Source organism: Carcharhinus amblyrhynchos, chromosome 8 (assembly GCF_965287045.1).
Source record: "Carcharhinus amblyrhynchos chromosome 8, sCarAmb.v2.hapA, whole genome shotgun sequence".
Lineage (NCBI taxonomy): Eukaryota > Metazoa > Chordata > Chondrichthyes > Carcharhiniformes > Carcharhinidae > Carcharhinus > Carcharhinus amblyrhynchos.
The window spans coordinates 58,604,820-58,617,943 of NC_137331.1; the positions used below are offsets into that span (position 1 = coordinate 58,604,820).

A 13,124-nucleotide genomic window follows, 5' to 3' on the forward strand; every position below is an offset into this window, starting at 1 on the left:
CCCTTTTCCTCTTAAAGAATCGAAGTCTTGACTGTGTATGGTATGGGGTTATCAGTGTCGATTAGCCCATTGGCAGATATTCATTCTTGAACTCAGCAGTTAGTGTTAGTAGTTTATTTAAGAACGGTTGCATCGCAGCTATCATTGAAAGAACTATTCTTGTACTCATCCAACAATACACTTCAGTAATGAATGCTGAATAGAAACAATGAACCAACTTTCCTGTACCTAACTCAGACATTTTAATAGAACCCTTACAGTACAGAAGGAGGCCAATGGCCCATTGAGTCTGTACCAACCACATCCCACCCAGCCCCTATTCCCATAACCCCACACATTTACCCTGCTAATCCCCCTGACACTAAAGGTCAATTTCGCTTGGCCAATCAACCTAACCCGCGTATCTTTGGACTGTGGGCGGAAACCGGAGCACCCAGCGGAAACCCACACAGACTGGGAAAGCATGCAAATTCCACACAGACAGTGATCTGAGGCTGGAATTGAACCTGTTTCCCTGGCGCTATGAGGCAGCAGTGCTAACCACTGTGCCAGTGAAGTCAATTGTAGGACCACTACCCGAACTACCTGAGATCCAATCACTCAGCTTATGCGTTGAACCTGGTACTTTGTTGGTCTATACCATATAGCAATTCACTCGGTAAAAGATTTATTCTTTATTACATAAATGTGATATACAAGGCAGCTATGGCAATAGACTCGTTATCAAGGATGAGTTTATAAACTTAAAATAGGCCAATATAAGAAAAAAGATTTTTCTTTACGAAGTTTTGCAGAATACTGTTGCTCAGTAGCCACCGCCTGCAATATGGTCAATCAAGTTTATTAGTTTGTTAGAAATGGTCCGTGAGGTTTTATGCAGTCAGTATTTCACCTTCATCAAATTTGAAAAGTATTTATTATGTAAACCAAGTTATGCAAACTGAGTAGTACAAAGGTGCTGCAATACATTGAAGTAGCAATGCAGTTGATTTTCCTTTCTCTGAGGTAATAATCTGAGTGGCATATCCATTAGAAAGCACTTGTCACTGCACAAGCTAAAGACAAATCAAAAAGATAATGTCCACTCTGGTTATTCTGTTGTGCCACTTAGCTGTCAACCGTGGATGTTTATTATGGGCGTTTATTATGGACGTTATTGTTAGATGATTATCCTCACTAAAGTAGAGAATGGGTGTGGTGAGGAAGAAACTAGGTTGGATGTAGTAGATCTGACATGCATGAGGTTAGTTTACTTCAAATAAAGCTTTTAAAATCTATTTGCGGGACTTACTTTTGGGGTGATTCCCCCTTACTGTAGAAATATTAAAGCCCATGTCTGTGCTATCGCTTTGGCTGATTGGGGCTAATTTAGCACAACCAGTGTTGAGGCCTTGAATCTTTGTTGGTGCATTTACCTGCTGAGAGGAGTTCCTAATATTCAATTTGTACTCAAATAGGACATTTCTTTGCTGATCAAAGTTACGGTTCTTAAATAAGGCATTATGTGCAATATATAAATTTCAGTGGAAGTCCAATTTGATCATCTGATTCACTGAATTTGATAGACGTGTTAAATGAAAGCAGATCACATTTGCATTTTCCTTTGCTAAAGGATTGTAATTTTGCGGAAATTGTATTATTTCCCGGGGCAACAATATTAATGACTTTTGCTGCATCATGTCTTTACAAATATTGTTGCATTGTGATTTAATTGTGAAAATTGATGTATTTCATTATTCAGATTTGCACTATGTCTGAATTCTGAATTCCAGAATTAAGTGATGTAATAGTCATTTGAATAGAAATGCTAACGATGTCCGTTTATATTCCAGGCCGTTTTGCATGAGGATTGCATTAACGGAATATTTTTGTTGTAACATTGTTTAAAATAAATGTTTCTATTGCAACAGAATTAATTCTGCTATCATTTGTGTATTATAGATTGCTATCATGGCGACCCTCACACACTGAAAGTGACTCATCGTTACAGGCTGATGCTGGAGAAAAACAGTTGGTATGCGTTGCATTATTTCTCTAATTAGCATATTGGCTTGAGATTCTCTGCTGTCAACCGGTTTTCTAAACATCAGCATGATCATTCAAGCCATCTTTGAATCTAGATGGCTATGTTGTGTGAGGGGTCAATTTAAAATGCTTTTATTAATATATATCTTGGATTAAATTTAGATCAGGAATTGTCCCTTCAAATCAACCTGCATCAACCTCAAAAAAAATCTTGACTCCCTTTTTTCTTCGAAGTCCCTGAACATGCTGTCATGCCCCAAATCCGAACCCATTTTTCCCAGAGCTCCTTGTTAGAATCCCTCCAATCTGGTTCCTGTCGCAGCACTGAAACAGCTCTTATCAAAATCACAAGTAGCATCCATTATGATTCTGACAATAGGAAACTGTCTCTCCTTGTCTTCCTCAACTTGTTTATGGCCTTTGACACAGTTGATAGCGTCATCCTGCTCTTACACACCTGCATCATTATCGAGTTGGGCAAAACTGAACTCACCTCCATTCTCAACAACTCAGTCATAGCCAACAAATCACTTGCAATGTATTCTTTTCTTACTAACACTGTTATCCCTGGTGACTCTCATGGATTTATCCTTGGACTCCTCATATTTCTCATCTGCATGCAGTTTGCTCTACCTCACCTCCTGATGCTATCTCTAGATTGTCAGGCTGCTTATCGAATATCCAGTATTGGATGAACAGAAATTTGCTCCAACTGAAACAATGCCACAAGCTCCATTTCCCAACCATCAATTCTGTTCTCAGCCACCAATTCCATCAATCTCCTCAGCAACTGTCTGAGGCTGAGCCAAACTGTTTACAACACTGGTGTTACATTTGTCACTGAGATGTCATTCTGGCTTCAGTCACTCAGATTGCCAAATTTCACTTCCATAACATAGGTGATTCTACCCCTGCATTAGCTCTTCTGTACTGAAATCTTCATCCATGCCTTTCATATGTCTATAGTTGACTATTCCAACTTGGAGGAACTTGGGGGTCATTGTCTCATTTAGGGGGTCTTCCGTTTAAGACAAACATGTCAAGGATTTTTTCCTCCAGGGGGCTGTCTTTAGAACCCTCTTTCCTGACAGCAGTGGAGGCTTGTTCATTGAATATATTCAAGTCTGAGTTACAGATCTTTGATTTATAGGGGGCACCAGGTTGTGGAGGCAGGCAGGAAATTAGAGTGAGGCTACAATCAGGTCAACTGTGATTCTGTTGAATAGTGGAGCAGGCACAATGGGCCAAATGACCTACTGTTGCTTTTATTTCTTATGATCTTGTCTCGCAATCATTAATTTATTTAGCTATATTTAAAATTAAATAAACACAAGTTTATTAAGCTGAAGAGGTTCTGTGGTTTTTACTTAGTGGCTTGTTATCTGTGAGAATATTCCTGTGATTGGCTGCTCTGAACTTAATATCATCACTTGTTGCTGGGTACCTGGAAATCCCCTCAATGATGCTAGATTTTAAATGATGCAGCAAAGGGTAAGCCTACACACACACACACACACACACACACACACACACACACACAGAGGCTTTTATGGGCAGCTTTCTTTGAGGTCAGTGGCAATTACTGTTGCTTCGCTGCTGATAGAAGAATCTAGCCCAGTATCATCATAAGTGGCTTACTGTCAAATTATTGATTAATCATGCCTCAGTGAAGCACCTTGGAATGTTTTATTGCATTGAAGCTGCAACATAAATACAAGTGTGTTTTAAAAATAAATTATTCAATTTTTTAACCCATATCTTGGAAGTGCTATTGTGAATGTGAATGTGGATGGTGGTGTCACTGACTAGGGCACCATTATTGCCCATAACTAATTGTTCTTGGGAAGGTGAACAACCTTCTTGAGCAGCTGCAGTCATGTGGCGAAGCTACTCCCATAGTGCTGTTGGGAATGAGTTCCAGGGTTTTGACCCTGTGTCAGTGAAGGAACAGAAATATAGTTCCAAGTCAAGACAGTATCAAGTTTGGAGGGTAACTTGGAAGTAGTGATGTTCCTTGTCTGGGTGGTTGAGGTTGATAGTTTGAAAGGTATTGTTAAAGGAATGTTGGTGAGTTTCTGCAGTGTATCTTGTAACTACTGCCGCTGAGTTTGTGATGGTGGGAGTGAATGTTTGTGAATGGGGTACTGATCAAGCAGACTCCTTTTTTTCTAGGTGACTTTTTTGAGTGTTGTTGGGGCTGCACTCATGCAGCCGAATGGAGAGTATTTCATCACCCATCATACACTTGGATTAAATAGTGGGCTTATTTTGGGGAGTCAGGAGGTGAGCTACTCACTGCAGAATTCCCAACCTCTGTCCTGCTCTTGTAACCTCAATATTTATATGTCTGGACCAATTCCGCTTCTGGCCAATGGTTACCCCAAGATGTTAATGGTAGGAGATTCAGCATGGTAATTATATTAGAACATAAGAAATAGGAGCAGGAGTAGGCCATCTAGCCCTTTGAGCCTGCCCCGCCATTCAGTAAGCTCATGGCTGATCTTTCGTGGCTCAGTTCCACATTCCCGCCCTCTCCCCATAACCCTTAATCCCCTCTCTTATCAAAAACCCATCAACCTGCGTCTTAAAAATATTTAGCGAGGTAGCCTCCACCACTTCAACGGGCAGAGAATTCCAGAGATTCACCACCCTTTGAGTGAAGAAGTTCCTCCTCAACTCCGTTCTAAACTGCCCCCCCCTTTATCTTGAGGCTGTGCCCCCTAGTCCTACTATCCTTTCTGAGCGGGAAGAGTCTCTCCACCTCTATCCTATCCATCCCATTCATCATCTTATACGTCTCAATGAGATCCCCCCTCATTCTTCTAAACTCTAACGAGTACAAGCCTAGTTATATATTATATGTCAAGTCTCTTGTAGCAGATGGCCATTGTCTGGCAGTAGTGTGTTGCGCATGTAGCATGCCACTTATAAGCTGGGGCAGCGTGGTGACACAGTGGATAGCACTGTTGCCTCAAGTGCCAGTGCTGGAGCTTTTTAGGAAGGATAGGCGGGAGGAAAAAGGTGGGGGGACGTAGCGCTGCTGATTAAGGATAGCATCAGGGTGGTAGCAAGGGATGATATAGGAACCAAAGAGCAGAAAGTGGAATCGTTGTGGGTGGAGATTAGGAACAGCAAAGGGAGGAAAACGCTGGTGGGTGTCGTCTATACGCCCCCGAATAATGATCTGGAGGTGGGGCGGGCTGTTAACGCGCAAATAAGTGCGGCGTGCAGGAATGGAACGGCGATAATTATGGGGGATTTCAATCTGCATATTGATTGGTTGACTCGTGTTGGACGTGGTGGGCTTGAGGAGGAGTTCTTGGAATGCTGCCGGGATAGTTTCCTCTAACAGTGTGTATTGGAGCCGACGAGGGAACGAGCTATCTTGGATCTGGTGTTATGTAATGAGGCGGGTAGAATTAGGGACCTTGCGATGAAGGATCCTCTTGGGGAGAGTGATCATTGTATGGTGGAGTTTCTGGTGCAGATGAAGGAGGAGAAAGTGGGTTCCCGGACACGCGTCCTTTGTTTGAACAGAGGGGAGTACAGTAGGATGAGAGAAGAATTGGCGAATGTTGACTGGGGGAGCGCGTTGGAAGGTAGGTCTGCTGAGGAGCAGTGGAGGATCTTTAAGGAGATCTTTCTTGGTGCTCAGCAGAAATTTATTCCGATGGTTAAAAAGGACCGTAGGAGGAGAGGTAATCAGCTGTGGATAACAAAGGAGGTGAAGGAAAGTGTTAAATTAAAAGCGGAGGCATTTATAGTAGCTAAGAGTAGTGAGTGAGAAGAGGATTGGGAGAGGTTTAAATGTCAACAAAGATTGACAAAGAAGTTGATAAAGAAGGGTAGGATAAACTATGAAGCTGGGCTAGTGCTTAATATAAAAAAGGATAGCAAGAGTTTTTATAAATATATAAAAAGGAAGAGGCTGGCTAGGGTGAACGTTGGACCCTTAGAGGATGAGAGGGGGGACTTAGTGGTAGGGGATGGGGAAATGGCTGAGGTCTTGAATAACTTTTTTGTTTCGGTCTTCACAGAGGAGGACGTGAATAATTTGCCGGGTGTTAACGATGGAAAGGTGGTTGGACTGGAGGGTCTCAATGACATTGTTACTAGAGAGGCGGTGTTCGGCAGACTGGAGGGACTGATTGTGGACAGGTCCCCAGGACTGGATGGAATGCATCCGAGGGTTCTGAAAGAAATGGTGGAGGTGATAGTGGATGCCTTGGTGGTTATTTTCCAAATGTCGCTGGATTCTGGGGAAGTGCCGGAAGATTGGAAAACGGCTAATGTTACGCCGTTGTTTAAGAAGGGTGGCAGGCAAAAGGCAGGGAATTATAGGCCAGTTAGTTTAACGTCTGTTGTAGGTAAAATGTTAGAATCCATCATCAAGGAGGAAATAGCGAGGCATCTTGAGGGGAATTGCTTGATAGAGCAGACGCAGCACGGTTTCGTTAAGGGGAAGTCGTGTCTGACAAATTTATTGGAGTTCTATGAGGATGTGTCTAGGGCAGTGGATAGAGAGCCGGTGGATGTGGTCTGTCTTGATTTTCAGAAGGCCTTTGACAAGGTACCTCACAAGAGGTTATTGCAGAAGGTAAGGGAGCATGGAGTTGGGGGTAGGGTGTTAGCATGGATAGAGGATTGGTTGTCAAATAGGAGGCAGAGAGTGGGGGTTAATGGGTGCTAATCGGATTGGCGGTTGGTGACTAGTGGAGTGCCCCAGGGGTCGGTGCTGGGGCCTCAGCTATTTACCATTTATATAGATGATCTGGAGGAGGGAACCGAGTGTATGGTGTCGAAATTTGCTGATGACACCATGATTGGTGGAACGGCAAATTGTACGGAGGATGTGGAGAGTCTGCAGAAGGATCTAGATAGGCTGGGCGAATGGGCCAGTAACTGGCAAATGGAATTTAATGTTGGCAAGTGCGAGGTGGTCCACTTTGGTAGGAATAATGGTAGGAAGGACTATTACTTACGTGGCGAAAAACTGCAGCAGGCGACGGTGCAGAGGGACCTCGGGGTCCTTGTGCATGAGTCGCAAAAACCCAGCCTGCAGGTGGTCAGGAAGGCTAATGGGATGCTGGCCTTCATAGCGAGGGGGATTGAATGTAAAAGTAGGGAGGTCTTGCTGCAGCTGTATAGGGCATTGGTGAGGCCGCAGCTGGAGTGCTGTGTGCAGTTTTGGTCGCTGCACTTATGCAAGGATATTTTGGCCTTGGAGGGAGTGCAGAGGAGGTTTACTAGGCTGATACCGGGGTTGAGCTATGAGGAGAGGCTGAATAAACTAGGCTTGTACTCGTTAGAGTTTAGAAGAATGAGGGGAGATCTCATTGAGACGTATAAGATGATGAATGGGATGGATAGGATAGAGGTGGAGAGGCTCTTCCCGCTCAGAAAGGACAGTAGGACTAGGGGGGGCGGTTTAGAACGGAGTTGAGGAGGAACTTCTCCACTCAAAGGGTGGTGAATCTCTGGAATTCTCTGCCCGTTGAAGTGGTGGAGGCTGCCTCGCTAAATATTTTTAAGACGCGGGTTGATGGGTTTTTGATGAGCGAGGGGATTAAGGGTTATGGGGAGAGGGCGGGAATGTGGAACTGAGCCATGACAGATCAGCCATGATCTTATTGAATGGCGGGGCAGGCTCGAAGGGCTAGATGGCCTACTCCTGCTCCTATTTCTTATGTTCTTATGCTGGCTTTCTCAGTTAAGATGTGGAGATGCCAACATTTGGACAGGGGTAAACACAGTAAGAAGTCTCACAACATCAGGTTAAAGTCCAACAGGTTTATTTGGTAGCAAACGCCACTAGCTTTCGGGGATTTTCCCTTATCACTTGACAAAGGGGAAAAGCCCTGAAAACTAATGGCATTTGCTACCAAATAAACGTGTTGGACTTTAACCTAGTGTTGTGAGACTTCTTAGTACGTTTCTCAGTTAACACAAGACTCACGGAGACAGTATTCTGATTAAAGTTTTTTTTGTTTCCCAAACTTGAACCATGCACATGGGAGAGAGATTTGGAGCAGTCCAAATCTACTCTGAAATGACATCACTCTCAGTATTACAATTTTAAATTTTCAAAAGCCATTTGCCGGGTATAAGCCAATCATTATTAGTATGGATTGTTTACCTTGGCCAATTACATTTACCCTCTGACGGCATGGGACTACGTGAGTTTGTAGATTTTGGAACTCTTTTGCAGTCGCCTGATACTTTCTTACTGGGTGGAATGTGTGTTCAATTCATTAACTGTCTGGAACCTCTAGCACTGTCTGGAGACCACATTGATAAGAGCTTTTCTCCTCCTTTGCTCAATAGCCACATTGTTCTGAGGAACGTGGTTTTTCTAATCTGACGACATCGTATCATGCTTTGAAGCAGTGTGTCATTAGCCAAGTGTATGCTTTTAATGCAGAATATAATATGTTTTCAAAATACATGTTTAAATTCTCTAACAATGATTATATGTGTTGCTACGAAAACAATACCTTTGTAAAATATATTCCAGGCACTTTGTGACTTCAGTCTAAATTAATCTACCCTAACCTGTTCATCTTTTATTCTTAGGTTATTCTGAATTTCTCTTACAGCCTAGTACCTGAGTTCAATTCTGATCTTGGGTGACTATCTGTGAGGAGTTTGAACATTCTCCTCGTGTCAGCGAGGGTTTCTTCTTGCTACTGCGGTTTCTTCCCACAGTCCAGAGATGTGCAGGTTAGGTTGATTGGCCATACTAAGTTGCCCCTTAGCATTCCAAGATAGGTAAATTGAAGAGCTAGGAGTGCAAATATGTGGGATACAGTGATAGGGCTGAGTAATATGCTCTGTTGGAGAATCGGTGCAGGCTTGATGGGCCGAATAGCCTTCTGCACTGTAGGAATTCTAAGTTCAAGCCTTAATATTGTCCTGGTCTCGCTGCATATGGACATGGACTGCTTCAAGCCATGAATTACTGAGTTACAGGACAGTAATTAATTCATCTGTTCAAATGAGGTTTGAGTTAATTATTATCATTTGAATGAGAGAGTAATAACTAGGGTTGACAGGACTGCAGGACATTTGACCCTGCAAATCCTCAACGTTGCGAAATGGCAATTTGCTACTGAGCCTATGCCCTCCTTCTCGCTCATGTCATCTTTAACCTTCTATATACTCTCTGACCTGATTGATTCCATGTAAGAGTGGGTTACAGGAGACTAATGGTGCCTTTTCCTTTAATTTATTTCTCCTTTCCTTCCACTTCTCTCTCTCTGTCCTGAAAGAAGCAAATTTTCTTCCAAAAAAAAATTTGTAAGATTTGAAATAAATTAGAATGAGAAAGGAAACTATTATTTCTCCTTCTCATGGTTAAGTGTTTAAATCTTTACAAGGACATGCCATGTAAATATCATTAACCTTTTGTAGCTGTCACAGTTAGAGGTAATTAGCTGCCTTCAAAATTCAACTTTTTAAGAACAAGAAATCAATTAACACTGACCCGAACAGGCGCCAGAGTGTGGCAACTAGAGGAATTTCACAGTAACTTCATTGCAGTGTTAATGTAAGCCTTATTTGCGACTAATAAATAAACTTTAAATTATGTGAAAATCGGTAGTCTATGATATGTATTTTTTTCTTGTATCTTGTTCTCTCACCACCTTGTCTCAACTTAAAGCACTTTCTAAGGTTGAGAACAGAAAGAACTCCAACAGGTATGTAATCAGAGCACCCTGTTGGTTCTTTCTCACTCATAGCCTTTCTGTGTTTTGAAAAAAAATGTAAATTCTATTGAAAAAGTGAAATTTGTCTTCTGGCCCTTCTGCAAATAATTATGAAAACCTCTTGGTTTAAGATAATGTGTCTCCCCGACAGCTTTGGCTAGCTGGTACGGAGGCATTCTGGCACAGGGCGGTATTTTCCTTTTCTTCTAAGTACTAGACCAGGTGAGAAAACCAGTACAGGTTGCCGACTGCACAGCTGACCTTTCTGATCATATTGTCCAGGACTTCGAAGAAAAAATTCATAGAGGCGTGTCCCACGCTATCCCACTGGTGGCGGTGACTAAAAAAGCCGGCAGTGCTGGGTTTCCAGAGATCTGAGTGTGGTTTTTAAAGGGCGCCCCGATCACTGGTTTAAAAAAATGAAACTGCACGCACGTGGAGATCTCTCTCAATACATATAAAGGAGCCCCACCTCCAACATACACTGGGAATCCACCCCCCCATAGAGCTCCCTTGAGCAGAGAGCAATGTTAGGGTGTACTGCCTGGACATGTTCTCTCTTCTCTCTCCCCTTGCCCCCAGGATTGTACTCTCTGGCGGGTTCCCTTTGTCTGGTTTTGGTTTTTTAAAACATGTAAACATTAAATCTTGCTAACGTAACATCACATTAGTGAGGAGCAAGATCCCAATGTGGTGGATGATGCATAGGGAAAGTCCTATAAAATTAATTCTACTTCATTTTTTCTTGTGCAGTCTTGTGAAAGAGAAATTTAAAAAGTGAGGAGGTATGGAGTCATTCCCTCATTCACACTGGAAACTCAAAACACAGCGAGCAGGAGCTATGTCAGTTCCCTGCTGCATTTCTGGAATTTAAACCTGGGATAGGGCATCAGCAAGGGCATTGTCCTTCTGTGCGATGTTGGAAGTGTTTAAATTGTCCTGGGGGCATTCAAAGTCTCTCTTCGTTGGGAAGGTTTATTCAGGGGTTAAGAGTTCTGAATTTTTCACTTGTTAAGTTTATTAGTCACAAGGCTTACATTAACACTGCAATGAAGTTACTGTGAAATTCCCCTAGTCCTACAGTCCAGCGCATGTTCAGGCCAATGCATCTAACCAGTACGTCTTTCAGAATGTGGGAGGAAACCGGAGCACCCAGAGGAAACCCACGCAGACCCGAGGAGAATGTGCAAACTCCACACAGTAACCCAAACTGGGGATCAAACCTAGGTCCCTGGCACTGTAAGGCAGCAGTGCTAACCATTGTGCTATCGTGTCTCTCATGGGGATCAGGCCTATGCAGATTCATTGATTTCAGAACTCAGTGCCTATCCAAATCCTCAGTAAGCATTTTCTAAAGGGTCTGGTGGTTAGCATCTAAGTAGTTAATAACAGTTAGGCTGCTTTGGAAGGTCTTTTGATTATAGGGTTGAGTGGTTCCGTCCAGCTTAAATCTTTCCTGTCCACCTTAGTAACATTTTGGCCTTTCAGGGATGTCATTTCAGTGTCCAGCTTGGGCATGAGCATAATTGGGACTTCCAGTTACTGTTGCTAGGTACTATACATTGACACTGTAGTAACTGCATGATTTTCTCCCAAACCTGGGCCTGCCTTTCTGGAGGTGGATGATAAAGAAATTGCCTTAGAATTGGGGTCTCTCCTACATTCTTACCAGGTCAGGCTACAATGATGCAGCCAGATGTGCTTTTATAGATGGTTTTAAATTGACAGATGTCTCGCAATTCTGCCTTAATTCTGCAGTTTCTCTGTCAGTCAGTTGGACAATTGGCTTGGCTTTACTACAGACTCAATTTACTGTTCCATGGATTCTCCTTTACTTTGGAAATAGGTTTTCCTTGAAGCTGTTCCTTTTCTTTAGGTAAATGCACTCTGGTGGATGATCAGCTCCAACTCTATTTCCTTGTTAATTTGCAGCGAAGTGAGGTATCACCCTCACTCTCAGACTGTATTTGGAAACTTCCCCGGGCCCATTAAAATTTGTTGTAAAGGTTTTGGCTAAAGCCAATCATTGGCTCCATGCTTCGGGAGTGGGTGCACCCAAACATATTCCATGTCCCCTGAAACACTTCTGCCCTTGAGGAGATTCCGTTCCATTGTGACTCTTCAACTGGATGAGGTGTCTCATTCATATCTACCTGTCGGTTTGAAACTTCCTTCCTCCCTGTTTAAATTTTGAAAGTAGGTTTTGCAAGCCTGCCTTCAGGCAATTCCTTAACCTTTTGCTTTCCCATTTTAATAATTTGCCTTCCCTTCAGATTCTTTGACTACATGGGGTATTTCCCTTATTATCTCTTTCCATGTTGTGGTCCATGTTTAACTCTGGGATGTTCTGTGGGTCTGACTTAAATTCTTTAGGCCCTTCCTGGACCTATTTTAATTCTATTGGCCAAACCTTGACCTTGTTAAATTCTAGAAGCTCTCGCTCAATGGTTATGAGTTTTGTTTCACCCTTTTGGGCTTCAGAACGTTTCCAACTCTGCAATTTTCAGATTCCTACCATCTTCCACCTTCTGTAGAGAAAAAGATACAAAAGTCTGAGGACACACACCAGCTGACTCAAGAACAACTTCTGCCCGACTGCCATCAGGTTTTTGAGTGGACCTACCTCGTATTAAGTTGATCTTTACACCCTAGCTATGACTGTAACACTACATTCTTCACTCTGTCCTTTTCTATGAATGGTATGCTTTGTCTGTATAGTGTACAAGAAACAATACTTTTCACTGTATGCTAATACCTGTGACAAATCAAACCAAGACTGAAGATGGCTTCTTTTCATTCACTGACCAACACTTTGGTCGTCAGATTGTTTGCAATGACAAAGTCAATTCCTGCTACTGATAGCTTGGAGACAAATCCTTTTACAGTGACTGAAGCTAGGTCGCTAGAGGGGAAGAAACAGATCCTCGTCCGACTCCAATGATTAGTGCCTTGGTGTCAGTTCTGTAGATGACACCATGTCTTCTACATGGGTCATGTGACCAACCTTCCTTCACAGTGACTTCAGGAAAAGATGTTTATCCAGCATTTGGAATTTGTCATTGTTTGCAGCACTATTAATATCTCAGCCAATATGGATTGAAGGGGGAGCCATTCATGTTGAGGGTTTGGTGGGGAAGCCATTATCTCAACAGACCCATGGACCCACCTAGCAAGGTTAGGTTACCAAATGCAAATAGCATTCATGTAGCTCCCTTTGATGTTGGCCTATACAGTCCCAGGTGGTCTATTTGAAACTCTTTTGGCATAATGAGGACTCATTCCCAAAACTGAAGGAAATTTTCTTTTTTGAAGACTAGACAGAAGGTCAACCATGTTAATTGTCGAGAGTTAAGTGTTGTGAGGAAATGTAATTTAAAAGTAAGAACTAGTGAT

At 42.7% G+C, this 13,124-nt stretch overlaps 1 protein-coding gene across 5 annotated transcripts in view; it reads left to right on the forward strand.

The window, feature by feature from the left end:
- The window catches only part of arfgef1 (ADP-ribosylation factor guanine nucleotide-exchange factor 1 (brefeldin A-inhibited)), a 250,335-nt gene that overhangs the window by 218,537 nt on the left and 18,674 nt on the right, over positions 1 to 13,124 (forward strand). For all 5 annotated transcript variants that reach the window (XM_080194121.1, XM_080194120.1, XM_080194123.1 and 2 more), the window contains one exon: positions 1,942 to 2,014. In XM_080194121.1, the coding sequence (XP_080050247.1) occupies positions 1,942 to 2,014 (73 nt within the window). The remainder of the gene's footprint in view (positions 1 to 1,941; positions 2,015 to 13,124) is intronic.